The sequence below is a fragment of the Colletes latitarsis genome, chromosome 9 (assembly GCF_051014445.1).
Source record: "Colletes latitarsis isolate SP2378_abdomen chromosome 9, iyColLati1, whole genome shotgun sequence".
In the NCBI taxonomy this organism is placed as follows: domain Eukaryota; kingdom Metazoa; phylum Arthropoda; class Insecta; order Hymenoptera; family Colletidae; genus Colletes; species Colletes latitarsis.
Window position 1 is genome coordinate 27,250,419 of NC_135142.1, and position 21,414 is coordinate 27,271,832.

The 21,414-nt window shown below is 42.3% G+C and overlaps 2 protein-coding genes across 4 annotated transcripts in view; both read left to right on the forward strand.

Moving 5' to 3' along the window:
- Positions 1–15,460, forward strand: part of Gdap2 (ganglioside induced differentiation associated protein 2) — a 36,830-nt gene extending 21,370 nt beyond the window's left edge. For all 3 annotated transcript variants that reach the window (XM_076772144.1, XM_076772146.1, XM_076772145.1), the window contains exons 8-12: positions 3,696–3,849; positions 9,975–10,114; positions 10,803–10,857; positions 11,237–11,380; positions 11,526–15,460. In XM_076772144.1, the coding sequence (XP_076628259.1) occupies positions 3,696–3,849; positions 9,975–10,114; positions 10,803–10,857; positions 11,237–11,380; positions 11,526–11,588 (556 nt within the window). In that variant the 3' untranslated portion in view covers positions 11,589–15,460. The remainder of the gene's footprint in view (positions 1–3,695; positions 3,850–9,974; positions 10,115–10,802; positions 10,858–11,236; positions 11,381–11,525) is intronic.
- An 868-nt stretch (positions 15,461–16,328) lies between these two features.
- LOC143345448 (2-acylglycerol O-acyltransferase 1) lies at positions 16,329–21,287 on the forward strand. Its single transcript, XM_076772578.1, has 6 exons — positions 16,329–16,622; positions 18,670–18,914; positions 18,998–19,272; positions 19,480–19,666; positions 19,879–20,078; positions 20,290–21,287. The coding sequence occupies exons 2-6, from the start codon at positions 18,688–18,690 to the stop codon at positions 20,448–20,450; spliced, it is 1,050 nt and encodes a 349-aa protein (XP_076628693.1). The 5' UTR covers positions 16,329–16,622; positions 18,670–18,687; the 3' UTR covers positions 20,451–21,287.
- Positions 21,288–21,414: the final 127 nt, after the last annotated feature.

The window sequence follows — 21,414 nt, forward strand, 5'->3', positions numbered from 1 at the left end:
TTATTCCGTGATTAGTCAATGGTATGAAATTAAACGTTTGAATCGACTTAAAAATATCCCTGATTCTAAATATACTTGCGTGGAGCGCGTACCACGCATTTTCACGTCGATTCGCGGAATTTCACGTTAGAACCGTACATTTGAAATTGTATAGCTCGTTCGAATATTGCTTGAAAGAAATATTCGTTGACAGATTCTAATTTATAAGCGAGTTCATGAATGGAACGTAAAAGTTTACGAATCAGTCTAAAAGCGTTCGGTGAATAAAATTTGCCCAACTCCGTGGTTGGAGCGTAAAACGCCGTACCACGCTACCCGGCATCGATTCAGGAAAATTTTATGGCGAGAAGATTCACGTGCTCGTCGTCGCGACTTGGAAATACACCCCTCTATCGATCCTTTTACGGCAGACGAACGATATTCTCTTCCCGCAATTACTCGACGCCTCGAGAATCGTACGTAATAACCGGCCCGCAAATCGCGCCCCTACTCTCCTACCCCTTCCCCGTGGGTTTTTACTCATCGAACACGTAGTACCCTGAGCGAGCAGGCGCCGTGACGCAGCCAGAGAGCGTAGGCGCGCGCCCACGAACTCGACGAAGACGCTGCGTCCCGACGTCGTCCGTCCGCGCCTCGTCGCCTTGTCTTCCTCTATCGGACGGCTCAGTGCGTTGCGGTTGCTCGCGAATGATCGTCGCGTCGAATCGCGTTCCTCTTCCAAACCAGATACGCGAGACTTTGTACGCTTTGTGTTCCTCGCTTAGACAGCGAACGGAAACTCGTCTCGTTCGAAGTATTCGCGTCGATCCACGGTATCGAGTTCGTACCACCGGGTGTCCTGGACTGTGATGTCACTGGCGATCGAGCAGAGATCATCTCGGTGGTGAAGAGATTTTGTTCCCGCGCTCCGAGAGTCCCATTTTCTCAACCGGAGGCTGCAACGCTGTCAGCATGGTCATGATCGACATGGTGGACATGATCGAAGACGAGGACCGGTGCGTATCGAAGAAACTGTTTACTCGTCCTTTCGACACCCGGAATGCCTATCGTAGCTCTATTTTCTCGCATTACGTAAATGTTCCGTGATCGACGCCTCGATTTTCGCTGCTGGATACGTCCAGTCGTGTGTACAGAACCGTTTCGCGTCCCCGAAATCTCGACGACGCGTTAGAGTACACAACTTGAACGACGCGTTTAAGCGTTAACCGATACACGGAAACGTTATTTCTTTTTTTTTTGGTACAACGCCCAGTTTTGTTTCTCGTCCTTCGGTCCACACTGCTCCCGATTTGGTGACCGTCCAACAATCAGATTTTTTCCCTGAATTTATTATCAACGAAAATCCGATCCTGGTTGGTCGGTGTATGCTTGTACATACGTATTTCACGATGCGTTGCTACTTTTGCCCTGATCGATGCCACTTTGCGCTAGCTTCCACTGCGCGTTGGAATATTCGAATCGAGAATTCGTCCCATTGTTTCTTATCCATCGTCGTCTACTTTCATTGGCGATATTGAGTTTCATTTATTTTATCCAACGACGCAAGCACCGTAGCTCGACGTATCTTCTAAGGGAAACGTACGAATGACTCGTTAGACTAATTCGATCATGATTCTCGCGTACAAATATCGTTCTTCCTTGTGTAAATATTTGTTCGTCGCGAATTATGTATGTTTGAACAAAGATTCGGATTCTATGGAAATGCAACTTCAACGGGTTTCGCTTGGGGAACAGTCAGAATTTATAAATTAAAATCACAATGTCAGATTTAGTGAAAATCGTGCTTTTATTTAACGATTATATTCAACGAACAAGACAAAAGTAATGCACATACGTAGTATACCGAGCAGGGTGAAAGGGCGAGGTTCAGCGAACTAGGCTGTTTTACAAATCTAACCCAATTCGATGTATTTAGAATAAACTCCGTACTTTAGGATTTTTATCTTCTTCGGTTTTGCTTTTGACTTCCTCTACTACGATGCTAAATAAAAAATGATGTCAGTCTTGCGTTACTATAATTCTCAGTGCCTCAAATGCATTCTTTACACGAATATATCCACGTGATCTATCGTGTTAAAGAAAGAAGGAGAAGATACCACTAAATTAACTTAATAATCATTATGGAAAAAGGAAATTTCCAATTAAAACTTTTAAAGGCGTCTTTGCACTCGACACTCACACACGCCCCATTGTTCTTTAGCTATTTACGTACAAATTTTTCCTGCTACGCGATAAACATAAGAGGGGTCATGATATCGCTAACAAGACATTGATATACGCGAGCATAGTAATTAAAGTAAAAGTCTCTTATCTTTATCGCGTAGACTAACGGTTAAAAGTTCGGTCGCACCTGCATCGTTTACATTTCACAAACAAATTAGCGATCTATAAAGCGAGTAATCGAATTACAGGAATTATTGCGCGATAAAGCGAGAATAAAAATGTGAAAAAAACGAGAAGTGAATGAAAATAACCGGTCTGTGGTAATGCGAACGGTCATTAACGATAAGAAATTAGACGTTTTAAACGGAAACGTACAAGCAATTATTATAACGAGCTGCGTGGACGATACCGTCGAGTTTACATGAATTTTCTTCGATTCTTGTACATCGAATCTGCGGTTAATAGCTTTTTTTACGCGATCGGTAACGAATAGCTAACGTCTCGGTTGGCGTTACGTTAACATCGATTGAAACCGACGATGCAGAATTCACCAACGTCTCTCTGGTTAAGACGCCCGATCCTTGATTCGCGAGATTCGCCAGTCCGTCGAAACGACGATGAAAACGAGTCGACGGCGTTGCTAGAGTTCTGATTGAAGAATAAATAGAGTCGCGTGCGTATCGTTTCTTGCGCGGTCACTGTTACGGCCTTGAACGAACTTCGTTGGAATAGAAAAGTTAAAAACGCGACGGAAAGTCGATAGCGTCGACGTGACTCCGTTTCAACAGGAAAATCTGACTCTTCAGCGATCAACCGTCTTGACGTACGACTCAATTACGAGCAATATTTCATATTTTTATTATTTAATTTTCGCGGCCCTATACCGAGTCCAGCTCAACGTAGAATTCTTTTAACAGTATTGTATATTATTTTAGTGGGTTATCCATATAGAAATTTTCAATTTAAGTACGTCGAGTTGCAAGTTTTCTTTTTCGAGTGGAAATGTATATCTTTATTTTACGAGAGAAGAACGTAACTCTCAGTAGATAAAGACCTTACGAGTCAGACTGGTAATTGTAGGGCAGGGGGTTGAATAGCAACCGGCCCAACACCGATGTGTGAAATTTTCATGGTGCGCGCGTGAAGCGCGTTCTCATTGATTTCATCCAAATAGAATATTCATGGACGTCCACGCCCGAGTTCCGAGTATTTCTATCGCGTGTCGTTTAAATAATATCGAGGGGGGAGGGTTGACAGGTTGTCAGGTGGAAAATATCGCGTTGTAGTTTCCACTGAAAGTTGCGTGTTTACGGGGAATCGCACGCCGCGGTTCACGCTGCTCGATGATATCGATATTCGAGACGCAAGTTGACAAACTTTACTCGCTTTTATTTCTGTTTTAAATGTCCACGACCGTTATTGCTGGTACATTTAAAGTCCCAGTCCTCGTCGGTCTAAGGACGAACGACACGAGCTTACGAGATGACCAAACGGCGCGTTTCATTGAAGTTTTCGCAATTGTCGTGTTTCAGGTACGAGAGGCTTTTAAGACGAGCAAAGACAGAAGATCTATCCGAAGTGTCGGGCATCGGATGCCTCTATCAAAGCGGCGTCGATCGCCAGGGCCGACCAGTCGTCGTGTTCGTCGGCAAATGGTTCCCCGCCACTAAAATCAATTTGGACAAGGTGAGATTCCACTTTAAAGAACTCTCTAGCACATTAACGATACCGAGGCCTTTATATCTTTCGTACTCGTGCCAAACGACCGGTTCTAAAATGATAGTTCCAGTTTGCCCAACAGCAAGCATATAATAGTCGATTTAAAATAGGGAACAACGATCAACGTAACTTTTAAATAAGGACAAGATTGTGGTACATAAGACGAGGTAGATATTTTCCTCGGAAACGATAAAACAAACGAAGAAATCGTTTGATCGTTCGCGGTACGGTTAATGTTAAACGATTCGTGGTTACTTTGAGACGCAAAGTGTCTACTTTATGGCGAGACGTTCTAGCAAATAGAGGCGCGATGAGAAATTGTTGGAAGTTGGAATTTACTCGTCGTTGGTTCCAGATCGATATTCTGATGCGAGTTAACAGAACGGACTCTTTTATTATGAACTAGCGTGTTTAGCAGTTCTTTCCAAGCCGATCGATCCGTTTAGCATACCTGCGAAGGAAGAAGAAATTGGCTCGGTTTTCTGGAACGAAATTGACCGTCTGTGTCCCCGTAGTCTTTGTACGTTTCGCAGAACATCCGCGTGCAATCGAGCGAACCGCGGAGTAGTCCGTGAATCGAATTTATCAATGAATTTATCACGCGATCTGCGTGAACGGCATTTTATCAATTATGGACGCTCGACGTTAATGAAAACGCTTATAAATATTTAACGACGACGAGATAGAAAGCTCCGTTTAAAGCGGATAAACGCTCAACGCGCCGGTGAATGGAAATTAAAATTGGGAGAAAGAAATTCAAATTTAATTCGCGCCGAACCTCGGAATTCTTTCTCTTTCAACCCTTTGACTGCGAAAGACCCTATATACAGAGTGTTCGGCCACCTCTGGGAAAAATTTTAATGGGAGATTCTGGAGGCCAAAATAAGACGAAAATCAAGAATACCAATTTGTTGATGGAGGCTTCGTTGAAAAGTTATTAACAATCAAATACAAAAATTTCAAATCATTCTGGAAAAATTATATTTGGATGCGGGGGTCGATTACAATCATTTTTGGTGAATACACATACCTCCGAAATCCTATCCACTTTCGAGAAAAAAATTCGAGTATGTGCTGAAAGTTTTGGGTGAAAAAAAAGACTTTCGAATCGTCTTGGAAAAATTATTTTCAGTTGCAGGGATCAATTGCAAGCATTTTTGGTCAATAGACATACCCCCGAAATCCTACTCAGTTTCGAGGAAAAAATTCCTTACCGAAAATATAATTTCTGGCCAGAAATGTCTGCCCGAATTTTCATACGAATCTTTAAAACGTCATAACTTCTGAACGGATTGGACGATTTTAATGTTTAAAAAAGCAAACTACGCGTATTTTGATGGAGAATATGTACAAATCGCAAAAATATTCGAAAACTTGGTCCTTGGCCCCGCAAAATGAGAAAAACTCCATAAAAATGGTCCAATTTTCAAACAGCCATAACTCCTACAATTGTGAATATATTTCAATGAAACTTTTTTCTGAAGTAGGGCTCATGGGTACCTACAAAAAAGTATTAGTTCTAAAAAAATTATTTCTAGGTTCTGGGGTTAAATACAACCATTTTTGGTGAATAGACATACCCCCGAAATCCTACTCAGTTTCGAGAAAAAAATTCAGTATGGTCGGAACTTTAAACGTTAATAACTGTTTAACGAAGCCTTCATCAACAAATTGGTATTCTTGATTTTCGTCTTATTTTGGCCTCTAGTATCCCCCATTAAAATTTTTCGTAGGGGTGGCCGAACACCCTGTATAGAGCGAGTCTCGGGACTCGATCGCCTCAAATAACTTGTGTTATTTATTATAGAAAAATTATCCTTGTATAGGTCGTTGTTACATTCTTGATGGCTATCGCTAATTGCAATCATTCAACGTTCGAATTGAGTTCGTATTTTTGGTTGTCGATTGACATTTAAACGTTAAATTTTAAATATCTGTAATTTCAAGCTACGAAAGGATCGGTACTGTTTATCGATCGAAGTGAATTATGAAAGAATCTAAAACGGTACGTAGGGAAATTACAAAATCCCCGTAAAAGTACCGTGCGGGTTTTGGTGCGTTGAAACGAACCACTCGATACCGGAAACGGCGCGTAGGAATTATTCATTCGGTCGATCGAATATTTGTTGTATTGGTCGTTTGTTCGGTGGCCCGACTAAATCCTCTTGGACGGGGCACTATAGCGATCGTCGCTTGACCGTTTGACCATACGATACCGTGATGAACAGGGACAGCCCTTCAAATGATCAACCCGCATCACCGACCCTGGCTCTCGACGCCAAGGCGCAAGGTTCAAAGTTTACAGCTATTATAAAAATTCGAATTTTCCTCGTACAAAGGGAACAATACACGAACGCGATAACAAAATTTGTAATCGGGGATCGTGACGTTGTAATCCATCATCTTAACCATAGCTCCCCTTCTCGATACACTCGAGTCGTTCACAAGACAAAGTGATTAGCACCACTATTCGAACTTTTTAACATTCTGCATGTTATTCTATCGCGTATGAAAGTTGCAGCAATTATATCTCGAAAATGAAGGTCCATTCGGTGATAGCCTTTTACGGTTTTCCTATAGTAGGCGTGCAGCGTTTGCTTAAAGTCGATTGAAAATCGGTTTCCAGATCCAGCCTACTATCCTTGTCAGTCAGAAATTTTGTAGCTCCACGATCCTATTATTCGTACGTGTCGATATCATCTTTGCTCCTTCCTCTCGTGTCCCCTTTGCTCACTGGCGGCAAGCGCACCGCCAGTGGCAAATCGATATTTACACGTCCAGAAATAGCCCGACCACGGAACAACTCCTAAGCCGAGAGTACGCCAGTTGTAACGTTGTTGTCGCGAGTCCACCGATTCGCCCTGGTAAAGTTTCTTCTCGTTCCTACGAGCGCGACCCTTTTTGCGTCCCTCGGAGTGGCATCCTTTGAAGGAACTCCGGCGCCAACGTCGACGCCGACGCCGGAAATAGCCGCCCCTGAACGAAATGAAAATGTCCGTTCGACCTCGCCCAGATCGCGCCTCGATCTCGTCGATGCTCTAGCTCGCCGTCGATAGATCGATTTTATATTCACGACCGACTACGCTTCAGCTTTATTCGCGGGGAATATCTGAATTTTATTTTAGTTTTATTATTTTACAATTTTATTAACGCCAAAAATTACGAACACTCGTCGAGTATTTATTGTAGCGTAAATTACTTGTGGCTCGAGATCAATGCTGATATCAAATCTGATACGTAAAGAATATACGAATCAAGTTAAATTGCATTGGGATCGAACTGGTAATTTGCATAGGCATAAGTGATACGATAAAAATATACAGGGTGCCCTGTATGGAAAGGACAACGTTAAAGAAGGCGCGTGAGCGATTCTTTGGTCGAAAAGTAGGTCGCTGTCCGCGATTCAAGGACGCATTCGATCATTCTCCCCTGACCTCGCGAGAGCAATTTCAGGTCACACATTTATCGGCTTAAATTCGGTGAAAAGCTGCATCGAAAGGATATGCTCGAGCACCTGTCACGAGGAAGTCTACCTGTCGATTCGTTATTCTGCCCCCGACGTTCGAGGTATCGATAACTCTTCCACGCAAAGGTCTTTCTTTCGTACAGTTCAGAATAGATAATTCTTAGAACTGTAATTTTTATTATTATTATAGTTATATTAATCCGTCGTAATTTAACTTGAGAAGAGAATAAAATTCGTGAAATTGTCGTCCACTTGCGACACGACGATTTAACAAAGTTAGACTTATCGTACGAGGTATTACTAATGTCTCGTCAACCGCTATTGTAAGATAAAATCGATAAGAATCGTGTAAATTTTATATTGCGTCAACAGACCAAATTAAATTGTTTATTGCGATTAAGAATGGATAATGTTCGAATCAGATATAAAAGATATGGTATTATAAATAAGTAGCTAATGACGTCTTTAGCGTGATTACATGTCCAGTGCCAAAGTCCCTCAAATTTTTATTTTGATTTATCTGTGTGATGGCAATACGACAAAATATATCGACATTCCATCTCCGGTTCGAGCACGTCTCTTCTCAGAAACGATCGAAGCAACGAAAACAATATGCAACATATGTAAATTCTCGACTTTAACGATTCGCGTTTTTGACCACGAACAGTGGCAACGCACGAGAATACAAAGTACAACGAATTCCAAACAAGCCTGTACCTATACATTTATTTTCTCGACGTACTAAATTTACCTCCGGGACCTTGAAAGAAAACGAGATAAAAATTACAACCGCGTCGCAGAAGCTGCTGCTGTCGAAAATATATAGTTGCTGGTTGTCTGTTTTTTTGCATCGGAATCACAAAGAAGACGCTGTTGAAATAGTTGCGCGTGACGTCGACACCGTATGGCAGCCCGTTTGTTAAACGATGCATCAAATCGCTTATGTTCAGCGAACAAACGCTAATTAAACGACCTGTCGCGATAATGAGTTTTCAGGGTCGCGGTACAGATAGCGGCTATGTATGTATTTCGAAGCTCGTCACGACGGCTGGCTTAATTTTATACAGTCGTTAAATCATCGATGTTAAATTTCTCCTTTGACAAGAAGGGCGTCGGCTGTCGTTCGTTAATATTGTCTACGAACGATCGAGTTTCGAGAAACCAGATTCTCTGCAATGTTTTATTCTTTTTTTTTTATTCCTCCTACTCGAAACCGGGAGATCGTGGTCTTCGTTCGTACATCGCGAATCTGATGTGCACTCGTGCATACAAAATAAACATCGTTGCGTCAGATTTTGCGAAATGTTGAATCGCCGACTTCGCAATATTTGCATTCTTGTTAATCGGAGCAACCGGAGTTGGGCAAAACTTTATTCCGATCGCAGGCAACAAATAAAGACCAGAAATAAACAGTTTCATTCGTCGTTACCGAGTAAATGTTTATTCGGATTAAAAAATTATTTCTAGTCAACGATGCTGATAATTTGATCCAAGTATATTTTACAGTGACTATGCACGTCCTGCTTCGGTTGTACCTCGGATCTCGTCCAATCAAGCTCTATTCTTGCAGCAAGTTAGGCTCGCGAGCATGTACGTACATACAATACGAGCCCCAAATTAAATAGATTTCTCATGCTGACAACGCTGAATGAGCAAATCGGCGCTGATTGGAAAACGATCGAATCGTTTTATTTTATTTCTAAATCGAAATTATAACTTTACTCGCATTTGGTTCTCGAACATCGCGACGTAAACATGTCAATCGTGTAAAAAGGCCTGCTAATTGGCATCGTAACGTGGGGTATGCTACCGCTTCCGGTTCGCTGACAGATGTAGTTGGTAACGGTAACGTTAACGATGATTCAGCCAATTATTACGTTTCCCTGTTTGCAGAGACGACGCTGGAAAACGAGCGTCGACGAGAACTTGAACTATTCGGTGTTACGAAATCTCCAAAGGCTTAATCGGTTCGCGGAGCTTGAAAGAAACTTTTTCTTTCCATTTTCGCTTGAACTCTGTATCCGCTCGTCTAGGACCACCCTTTTGCCTCCGCCACGTTGCTTTCTTTTTGGCTCGCGAGGCCTCCGACCTGATTTTCCCCGCAATTGTTCGACCTGTTTGAAGATTCGCGAAGCGTTCGATTAAAACGGAGTACGCTTTCCTTCTACATAACAAACTTGTTTGTTCCGCATTTGCCGCTGACTCATTTCATATAATACTGAAACGAGAATAATCTGATTAGCTGTCGTTGCCAACTAATCGCGGAGCTTAATCATTCCGACTGTACTGGGACCTTTCAAAGGAAGACGACGACATAGTCATCCGTAGTAAGACGGTTCTCAGAATCGTCTAAACGAGCATCAAAATTACGAACGTCAGAACAGCAGTTTAGGGCGTTCAATGATACAGTTTTAAGACCGAATTATTACTAAACGAGACTAACGAAAATTGTAATGCGTGCTTTTCGTAAATTTATCTTATGACGTAACGTATACTAGACTGTACAGAAACTGCGCGAAATCATAACTCGTATAGATCGTTCAAGGCACGAACAATCCGTAAATTTAGCTATGATGCTGTTCGTTAACATACTGTTGACCAAGAACGGCTCTCTTTTTTGTTCCAGGCGTTGTTATATCTAATTCAGCTACTGGATCCAATCGTCAAAGGAGATTACGTTATCACTTATTTCCATACATTGACGACGAGCAACAACTACCCCAGCTTGCACTGGTTGCGTGAAGTTTACAACGTGCTTCCTTACAAGTGAGACTCGAACTCTTCATTATCCATTTACTCGAATAATTTAAATCGATAATTACGAAGGTCGCGATGGAGATAACCAAAAATAGAGTGCATTTCTTTAATGAGACACACCTTAAATTACAAGCCTCTCGACAGGACCATTTAATACACACCCACTTCAGGGCGTGTACGGCCATTCCACGATACTAACGAATTACAGCTGATACGATTCAATGCTAAATGAAAATCTTAGGCCACTTTCATAATAACCGGTTCGTTAAAAAATGAATCTTTGTAGAAGAATTAACATCCGTTTAGAGATATACAGAATGTCGCTGCAAGATTAAAAGTACTTTCTTTGTTTCGATAGCTATCAGCAATTTACATCGTTCGTTTCTATTTAGAAATGATATGATAGATAAGCGACCGATCCAACAAGTGACGTCTTATCTTATTTTATGCGTCATACGATGTTGCGGCCATGAGAATATAGATTTATAGATACGTAGGTCTGATGCAAGACTAATGGAAATTTCAGACAAACTGGTTCAGGTCGAGGAAAATTTTTTTTAAACAAATAACATGTTTTTTTTTTTAAACAGAACCGTATTGTCTGTGCACTCTGATGCGCAAGAATTTCCATTGCTTCGTACAAATTACTTGGTCATCTTTGAACAGTATCTACATAATTGAAACGTATTTGTTGCAGGTATAAGAAGAACCTAAAACACTTTTACATTATCCACCCGACTTTCTGGACCAAGGTGCGTACCGATCAGCGCCGTTTCACATCATTTTACATCCTCGCGCAATGGGGTCAAGAGTTCTCGTGTTTTCGTTAACTAAAGTATTCCGCGTCGTTTCGAAACGGAAGCTTTTTTTTTTATCGTCAAGGATGGAGTCGAAGTGCAATTTTAAAGACGCAGAAGTATTCCGAATAGCCGCGATTCCCACGTATACATTTCAGAGCAAGCGCACAATTCGCGCTCGCGATCGTATCGAATCGACTGGCCTTCGGACAGTCGCCGGTTAGCAAAGATAGTTTCGCGTGGCAATTTGTAAATAGTCTCGCAGTTGCCTAACTGACGGGAATAAACTAGGCAAGCTGATATCGTTGACCGATTCCTTCCTTGTTCGTTGCAGATGATGACGTGGTGGTTCACGACGTTCATGGCTCCGGCTATCAAACAGAAAGTTCACAATTTGCCCGGCGTCGAGTATCTCTACGAGGTCATGTCGTCAGAGCAATTAGAAATCCCAGCATACATCACGGAATACGATATGACGGTAAGAAATTTGGATTTTCGACTTAGCATTAAGCAACAGGGGCACCAAACTCGAGGAATACTTGCACGAGTCTCACCGAGCATCGAACAGAGGTGTCGAAGACCCGATTAACCGATTGAATGGAGAAACTGTGAAAATGTTTCAGATAAACGGCATGAGGTACTATCAACCGGACCCTGTGGTGTCGTCCCCGTCGACGTCCACGTAACTTTCGAACGGGATTCGGTTGCTCTACAGCGATGCAATGGACAGAAACAAGTCGGATCGATTGTTCCGTGCAATGCTAGTACGGTTGTACACGCGTGTGTTCCTCGAGTAAACCCATCGTATGCCCCTTTCGTTCATTCCACCGACTCCGGACGGCTGTTGGACGAGAAACAGGGCTGCTATTCGGGCAAGATCGCCGTCACGATCGGATGGTTCCTTCGAGCCGCCATGATAGCTCGCCGTTACTTTGCCGAAGTGCCTCGTGATGGATGGAACGCGTAGGGAAAAAGAGTACTCGTCGTCGACACTTCGCGCGACTATTTTTAACGAACTGATTCGCTGAAAAGTCAAGAAACCACTGCCCATCCGTCTCTACCGCGCGAATCCCGCGTCTCGATCGTACGTTATTCGGATGCTGGATAATCTCGCTTCCTGAACGCGGGATAAACATTAGACAGACCGACGATAAAAGGAGGCAACTAAAACCAACCACCGGTGGAGAACGAAGAAAATTTCTTATTCGTCCAAGGCGAGTATATCGGTTGCCAAAAACACCAATTAATCAGTATTTTCGTGGTCGTGTTGCCGTCGGTGCAGGGATCTTCGACCCGCGTTCTCTTGTAAATATTACGCTGTTCATCGTTGACGGAATGGAAATAGAAGATACGACGACGACGAACCCGAAGCAAATGACGGCTTAATACGAACTGACGATCGCATTCTATTATTTTCTTATCCGTCGTTATACAGCGAAGAGCGTCTATTTGAATTATTGTACGTCGTATTTTATTATGTAACGTCGTTGATGAATGAGTCGCGTCCCCCACCATCGCCCCCCCACCCTCCCCCGCTAGCGCGGTATTTTCGATATGTAAAACAAGTAGAACCTGTAACTCCCGTGCAATGAAGGAAATAATAGAACGGCTGGTTCCTTTCGTGGCGTTACGGCTTCGGCAAATTAATGCGAATTCTGAGATCGCGTGTCCTTCGACCTGCTGCGTAGAACCGATCGACACGTGTACGCTGCATTCTCGCGTGTTTATCGATAGCGAATCGAACACAGGCTCGCTCTTACCTCGTTTGACTGCCTAAAAATCGTATTAGTATTTGAAGGCGAAACTTTTATCAAACCCTGACGTTACTAAATTGAAATCATCTTTTAACGTCTCACGGACGTACGAGTAAAAATAAATATTATTTTATCCGACCTTCCGATTAATTACATTTTATTTACAGCGACAGCAGTTATTTTAATGAAAAATATCATTTCGCTTTCGAGTCAGCGACAATGCGAATTTGATCCGGTAAACCTGTAAAAGTTTGCACAGGTTACGTTGCAAAAGCCCGTGGGACTCGGAACGGTTTAAAACGAAGCTGCTTTGTCGTCGGTCTGTTGTAACCGATGCAATCCTGTAAAGAGATTACAACGGATCGAACGGAGGCATTAAACTTTGGTGAATCTGTAGAAAAGAACCGATTCGTCATCGATAGGCAGATAAGCGAACTCTTGCGGCGCTAAAAGCCAAGGTGCCGAGGTCGTACTCGCGGTTCAATTCTAGATTGGATGAAGCAATAAACTTAAGAGCTTTCTCGCGATGTATATTTCGGGAGACAGAATCGTTATACTCGTTGTTAAGCATTTTTAGCGTTTGAGGATGAAAAACAAAGTTGATATATATGTATATAACCGACGTCGATTAGCCCATTTCTTTCATTTTCTCTGTGTCACTAAAATCGCATGGATCACTCGCGTCCCATCGTTGATCAACCTCTACCGTGCGACGAACCGGAAGCAACTCTAGCGTTCATTCGTGAACCAACGAACGAGAGGCAATGGGTTAATTGGCCGTACCTCGGTCGGAGATGCGTACTAACGTTACTACTGTAATAGCTCGAGTACGTGAATGATCGTTGAAGTATATATTTTTATTACATTTTTATTACGTTTATTGTACGTTACGTTTGGAATCCAAACTATGGATACGTTAAACACATATTTATTGTAAAGATAGCATACGGCGTGTTCCGCTAACAAATAGGAAAACCGTCATTAATTCGATTTATTTCGATCAAGTCTTGTCTAACACACGTCGAAGGTGCAAATCGATTTATTTTTAACGTTCGCTTTTAACGCGACGATGGTCGCGTGCATTATTACATTTTTTACGTTTAACGACCTCACTGTCCGTCCCTGACAATCGTTTATAGCATGTAGCGAAGCGTCGCGCAAGGCATCGTCTGCATAGGCTGCATTCCGTGGAAACGACTCGTCCGTTTGGAAGTTCGACTAAATAAGATAAAAGAAATTTGCCTGTTATAGTTTTCATATTCCTTCGAGACAAACGACGAGTGGTCTACGAAATCCAGATCGGTCGAGCGCAATTCGAACGACTTGGACGGACGTTGCTCTTGTCGCGGCGGTTAAAGTTAAATGGATTCGTGCGATCTAACGAGGAAGGTGTTGTTGAGAAACCGTAAAACGTAAGTGGATGTCGTAGGCGAGGCGAAGATCGTGACAATATGCAAACGGATGATTCGACATCCAGGATTTTATCGTTTCTGAAAGCCCTAGCCCGGTCGAGTCGCGTGTTTCAAAGCGTTCTATGAATCGTATAGGACTTTGGAACGGGCGGGTTGCAAACATTAGGCTTTACGCTTAGAAGATAATCCACGACCTCGAGAAAGAAATCGACTTCTATTCGGTTTTCTTGCTTTTAGGGACCCGCGATCGCAAACGGCCGAACAGAACGAGAAGAGCTTGCAAACGCTGCGGCGGTAGTTTCGATCGGTGCCTGTTAACCTTAGGATCCCGGAATCACGTTTACTTTCCGAACTTTTCTCGTCGTACACGGCCCTGGACGATCTAGCGTACTTTCTCGTTGAGATTTAGGCCGAGCTTCCGCTTTGATCGCGATTCATTGAACAAAACAGAGTACTTTAACCGGTATGGATGTCGATTCTGCACGGAAAAGTGAAGGGACCATCTAACGAGCAAAGGTTCGATTCACTTTTTCGTTCAAAACCACCCCCGCTCCGGAGGACATAAGTAAAGTCGGATTACGTGAGAATGAGTTATATACGGTAACTGTTAAGTTGTAACGAAATTGTTTAAATCACTTGGAGTGGAAAAAAAGTGTTACGAAGCTCCGTGGAATAGTGAAAAATTTTATTAATCAAAGCGTACTGGGATCGGAGCAAAAATCAATTGGCTGCTCGAGGGCGTCCGTAAGGGTCGTTGACAGCGACCATTGGATTTTGTTTCGGTGATGGTGTTAAAGATGTTAAATCCGAACGGCGATATTGGAAATGAATTTTATATGAAGAATATATAAGCGATTGAAATTAAACGACAAGCGTTTTAACAACTATTAACCGAACGGTGTTGCTTAAGAGGGTGAAGATCCTCTTAAAATGGCGCAAATTATAATTACCGTGTTAATCGATTAATTGCGACACTTATACGATATCGTGCAAATTTTTTATGCTCGTTAACTCTTCCTTCGAGAACTGTTGAGCGCCCGGTAACGAAGGGAGGGAGATATTTCCGATTTTTTTGTTTGTTTTTTATATACATTATATAGATAGCATTTTTATAAGCAAGAAGCGAACGTCGACGCGGCGATCGCGTTTCGCTGGAAACGAGGACGGAAGCTTCGGAAACTACACGTGCATTATATATGTATACGTATGTATAATGATATACCGGTTTAATCATTGTAATTGTTGTCGCAATGGTATAGATTCTAATTAATCGAAGTATATTTTTCTCTCGCGTGCCGATGCACGGCCTCTAACGATCGATGCCGCGCCCTTTCATCTGTTTTCTTTCTTTTTTATATAGATCGAGCAATAAACGTATTATTTCAACAAGAAGCGTCTCCTGCAATTTTCTATCTACGCTTCTATCCGTGAAAAATCCTGTTAAAATAATACATTCATTCGTAACATCTTAGCCTTCTTTTCCTGAACTTTTCTCTTTCGGTACAAAAACATTGTTTACGTTTCTCGAGTCACTTCCGAGTTCAATAAATGTAATGGTCATTAAAAAGTTACGCGATATGATGATTGGCAATTTTAACGTTTATTAATATATTGTGCCAATGTAAATCTTGATCTAAACGCGAACTAGACATTTACGATTACGAATTAGAGATTAACCTTGAAAGTTCGCAGATCAGTTGCTCGCGCAGAAGCAATTCTCGCCACGAAGAGGTACCTGCGAACGAAGACCCGAAGAGAAATAAAAGGAACGAAGGTTCCTTTGATCTCCTCGTTTCGTTCTACCGTGCAATTATTTTATCAAAGGAAATGAGGCAAAATTGGTAGTGTCATGGCGCGAATCGTGCAGTTAGCCCTAGGGTCGGTCCGGTTTCCCCTTAATCTCTCTAGTTAAAGAGAAACGATCGACTAACGTGTCTACGGAACGTGTCTGGGGAGCTACCTGAGCATCCAGGTGAAATCCACAACCCTAAACTCGGTCTCCGGCAAGGCAAATGTACCGATAACTGATCAGAACGAAAAATGTTTCGTTACCTCTGGTATAACGATAATTTTTTAACTACTGACTTGGAATGTTATATATAAAAAATGTCTCCGTTGCGTGGAATATTTTGTATACCCAGAGTTTCAAAATTTTTTTAATTTCCGGGTTGCGGGATCGTTCCTTGTTAGGATCGATGGTCGATCGCGAACGAACCGCTGCTAGCAGGCTCATCATTGATTCAGCCACGTTTGTAAACGCGTATGGCATACATGCGTGTGCGACATTTACGCTCGCAGTCTTTCCTGTTTGATCCGCGCGACACCGAACCAGCGAGCAGCAGTTAGCAGCGCGACGCCGAACCGAGCGTCTCGCGAGACGCTCAGAGAATTTGTATTTACCGACGCCGAGATGCTCTCTCGCCCGGTGTGGCTAGCCTAGATCCCAATTTCACGCGAGGAGAAAGCAGTCTCGAAAGATCGAGACCATTGTACGCGGATCTTCGTAAACGGCGAGGCGTCCATCTGTAAATGGCTAAGCATTTCGTTGCAACAGGTAAGAAAACACAATTACAAAAGCAACGCGCGCGGATGTCACGCGAATCGTTTATTTTCGTATTTGTTTCGAAACATTTCGACATTGGAATCCGGTTCGATTTACGTCGATCGTCAACGAAATTACGCAGTCTCGTTAATATCGATCATTTTCAAACGAGTGCCATTCGGGCTAAATAACGAATAATTACATTGACCGTAAAGAATATGAACTATTGTTTACAAGTAGTCGATCAGTGTTACGCGTGTACGTTTGAGCGCAACTTGCAAGGCAAGATAGTTGTTGATGTCTGTCGAAACTATGCTGACTATGCACGCGTTACTGCGTCGTCGATCGACGGTTTTTTGTTGATCGTTCGATTTTAATTCTCCCTGAAAAGAGAAAGTTCAAACCTCGTACCTTCGACGGAAGCTGCGGACCACGTGTAACTAAAATACCGCGTGTTATTATCGGTGTTTTGATGTCGAAACTTGCCGCGTGTCATCAAGATCGTACTTCGTGCAAGTGGAATTAAGTTTACCGAGCGTAAGCCTTGACAGTTTAAGCGTAGTCTTATTATATCTTGCGAAAACCAAGTTCTAATCTACGCGAGTTGAGTCACAAGCTCCGCATGTGTGTCTCTTTGTGTTTGTTTGGAAACGAGGATATTCTCCTTAACAATTGATAAACGCGATCTTCAAAGACTTGGACGCGTTGACTGACACCGGTAACCGGCACTTTAACCCTTTTACAAAGTATAAAAATCAGCAAAAATTACCCTGTTTAGGTATTTCAGAGTTTCTACCTTTAGTTTGCGTATCGGAGAAAGTGCAGTCGAAATCTAATTTTAACTTTCATTTTCAGTAAGTAGAGTCATATTTTATATAAGCAGTCTTTCGAACAGTCGACATTTGGATAATCGACGTTCCACTTTAAATGACAGGCACTCCATCAAAGTATCGAATATTTTGTTTTCCACGTTGTGATTTAAACGAACATCGAGGACATTTCTAGATATGGAAACCTGATGTGGCAATCAACATGTTAATCGGGATTTCGATAATGAACGTTCCACTTTACTGTCGTTTAGAATACCTTAAAATAAAAAGCACGCCGTCAAAGTATCGAATATTTTTAGTTTCCACGTTACAATATGACCAAACGTCGACGACAGTTTTAGATATACAAATCTAGCCTGGCCGTCAACGCGTTAATTACCATCGTACGTCCATTAGTTGACTCGTCGCGCGTTCAAACTCGGTCACGATTTTTAAAACATCGTAGACTCGATGTTAGCTTACAATCGAAGCAGTTAGGGTACGAAAAACAAAGGACGTTAAAGGAGAACGAGCGACAAAGAGTTATTTAAACGGGTCCGTGTCGAGCTATTTCTTTTCTCGCGGCGCACCTCTATAAATAATGCGTTTGCATTGTTCTAAGGGCGCGTCGACGAGACGGAAAGACATCCTGACGAGGGCACGAAATGAGAAATGCTCGCGATAGATTTCTGCTTATCTCTACAGAATTAGTCACGCGACTCGTACGAGTCTCTTTTCTCTCGCAGTTGACCGATAAAAACTTAAAACAACAGAGTAAATCAAACGCTAATAAAAGATTCCATTTTTCTGTCACTTAATGTTGTAATGCTGTCTTTTTCATTTACTCAAGATATTAATCGATTAAAATCGAACGTGTAACAGTTAGAGGAGCTGGCAGGCGATATTTAATCGCTGTTATCTCCCCTGTGTTTACATTGTGGAAAAGAATGTGGAATTGTAAGGCGATCGCTACCCGATAAGTTGCGTATTTGTTTGCTATTCTGCTAAAACCACTGGCCAGTGCTAAGCAAGTGACCACGCGCGACGGGTTAAATTTTAAAGGAGCCTAAGTATTGGTATTTTACATCAATTTCCGGTCACGACGTATAAATTAATGACATTTCGTACACCGTGCCGCGCAAACATTATTTTCTACGGTTCGATGGTAGAAATGACGCGCGACATGTGTCGCGAGTAAATATTAGCAATTGCTCGAGTGCGATTATTCTAATGACGTGTCAAACCTGTAGAGACGACCCGAGAAAACGATGGAAATCCTGGGCGTGAAATTTGCACCGTTGAACGTACCGCTGAGACGAAGGCTCGAAACACTCTCAGCGGCGATATGGATTGTTCTATTAGGATTCGGGGATTTCATAGGGTACATCCTCACCGTTTATCTCCTCTTCTACACGGAAACTCTGCGTTATTTCGTCTTGGTTTATTTCGTCTGGATGTATTACGACTGGGACACGTGCAATCGAGGCGGTAGAAAGTACGTACTATTCGAACTTGGCCAAAATTTTCAGCTCCTTTTTCTATTTACAGATTTAAAATCGAGGTTTTCTTTTATCTTAGGGAATGGTGGACAAGATGGCTGAGAAACTGCGCATGGTTGCATTACTTTTGCAACTATTTTCCCGTGAGACTGGTGAAAACCGTTGATCTGGATCCGTCCAGGTCCTACTTGTTCTGCAGCTTCCCCCACGGAATTCTGTCGACGGGTGTTTTCGGGTCTTTCGGGTCGGACGTTCTCGGCTGTAGAGAGATGTTTCCAGGACTGGACATACGGGTCGTAATTCTGGACCAACATTTCAGAATCCCTCTGTTCCGCGAATACGCTTATCTGAGCGGTACGTGTCGCAACGCAAATTAACGCTTTGGTAAATGCACGCTGACAACATACGTTGACGCGCGGGTAACCACGATGTTTATCGAAAACTTGCCACTCCTTTATTGAATATATAATTAAAGAGACGAGGCAAGGAGGCTACGGATGAGTGATTCGTTTTAAACGCTAGCATATTCTGAATTCGTCTTTTGATCGAATCGAAACGCAGGTACGGTGAGCAGCAGCCCCGAAAGTTTGAACTATATGCTGTCGACGAAGCCCGAGGAACCGTTCACTGGAAGAGGAACAGTTCTCATCGTCGGTGGAGCGTCGGAATCATTGGAATGTAAGCCAGGCACTTATCGTATCCTGGTAAAAAGAAGAAAAGGCTTCGTAAAGATCGCGCTGAAGCATGGGTTAGAATTATCAATGTTTACGATACAAATTATAAAATCCAGTGTTGAATCTGTCTCGCGAAGATTCCTAAACGCTCTCCTCCGTCATTGCCTTAACTTCTTCCTCAAAGAGGATTGAACTTTGAGATTTTAATTCGTAGAGTCTCGGTACGCGCCACGACCACGGAAGATACTTCGTTGTTTCGTTGATTGGGAATCTTATTGTTTTCTAGGACGCCTCTGGTGCCTGTGATTTCGTTCGGTGAAACGGATGTGTACGATCAGGTGTACGGGCCGGAGAACTCGCTCTTCAGGAGAGCACAAAACTATATTCGTAATAAAATCGGAATCGCGCCGATCCTCCTGTTGGGACGTGGATTTTTCCAGTACTCGTTTGGTATCATCGCGCAACGGAGACCTATCACTGTCGTTGGTAATGAAAACAATAATAAAATATAGTAATATTAATTCAGAAGTTTATAAGCGAGAACAAGATCTATCTTGATTCACGAAGAGAAGATTCCAGTGAATTCAATTAAAGGAGTACTCCAGTCTACGCTGCGATACTTTACAGTATTGAATTTTTCAAACTTTGGTACGAACAACTTTGAACTTCCATTACATCGTGATTGTTTTTGTTGCAGTTGGGAGTCCATTGGAGTTGCCGAAAATATCAGTACCAACGGCAGAACAGATCGAAGAGCACCATGGGAGGTTCATAAAACATTTGGTAGAGCTGTTCGAGAACCACAAGCACAAATACGTGAAAAATGCTAATTCGGTGACCCTAGAATTGATGTCGTGATACTACTTATCACACAATAGTGATTTTTAATGGATCTCTGGATTCGATGAGAACTTATCGATATCCAAAAACAGACGATTTCTATACTGTTACGTTTTGAGTGATTTTATAATCGCGTCGCGAAGGCGTCGACGAAGGTCCTTTTCGCGTACGCGCATTCTTTTGATCGTAATGGGGATTCCCCTAGCTAATTTGTATAGAAAAAGATAGCATTAAGCAGTTAAGTTTAATAACATTTTATCGTTTAATCGATACTCGTTCGTTTGGATGATTTATATTTTTTTGTAAAAAACTGGGCAAAATTCGGTACCAAATTCTAGTTAGCTTCAGATCTAAATAGGAAATATACGTATAGCAAAGACGAAAGGAGAGAATCTTCAGTTTCCACTAGCTTAGAACAGTCTAACAACGGATATTAAAAATACTAAAACTTTAGACGCGTGCAATTCCGAAAATATTAGTGTTTCATTAATTATTGAGCCATTGTTAGGAGCGGCAAAGCCTCCCCTTTAAAATGGCTTTTGGTTTTTGGCGATCCGACTTTCCGTTTTCGAGATATCGTAATTTATGTAAAGGGGTAATTTTTCTTAATTCGACTATCTCTGTCTCCGTCTGACGCGTCGCGTCGGACCTCCTTGTCGCACGTTGACCCACTGACCGAGTGACCGAGTTACGTAATGTTTACTACTTACTACGAGCACGTGCGGTCAACGGCCTTGACAAGGCCATAGTAAACAAACGCTTCAGACCCTTATATCTCCGAAACTAGCCACCGCATCGACTTGAAACTAAAATCACTATATCTCCGGAACTAATAAAGCTATCGACTCGCACAAACGCTCATTTTAAAGGACATTTCATCCTCTATCCAATGACTACACCACCTACTATAAAAATATGCTGTCTTCTATGTTTGCATAATTATTATGCCATTTTTTCGTAAATAATTGTGTTTTTCGGAATT

Bases quoted from the DNA above. Each gene is read 5' to 3' on its own strand.
- LOC143345448 (XM_076772578.1), top strand. From the start codon at position 18,688: ATGGAAATCCTGGGCGTGAAATTTGCACCGTTGAACGTACCGCTGAGA. The intron at 19,273-19,479 runs GTACGTGTCGCA...ATCGAAACGCAG, and splicing joins CGAATACGCTTATCTGAGCG to GTACGGTGAGCAGCAGCCCC. The intron at 19,667-19,878 runs GTTAGAATTATC...ATTGTTTTCTAG, and splicing joins AAGATCGCGCTGAAGCATGG to GACGCCTCTGGTGCCTGTGA.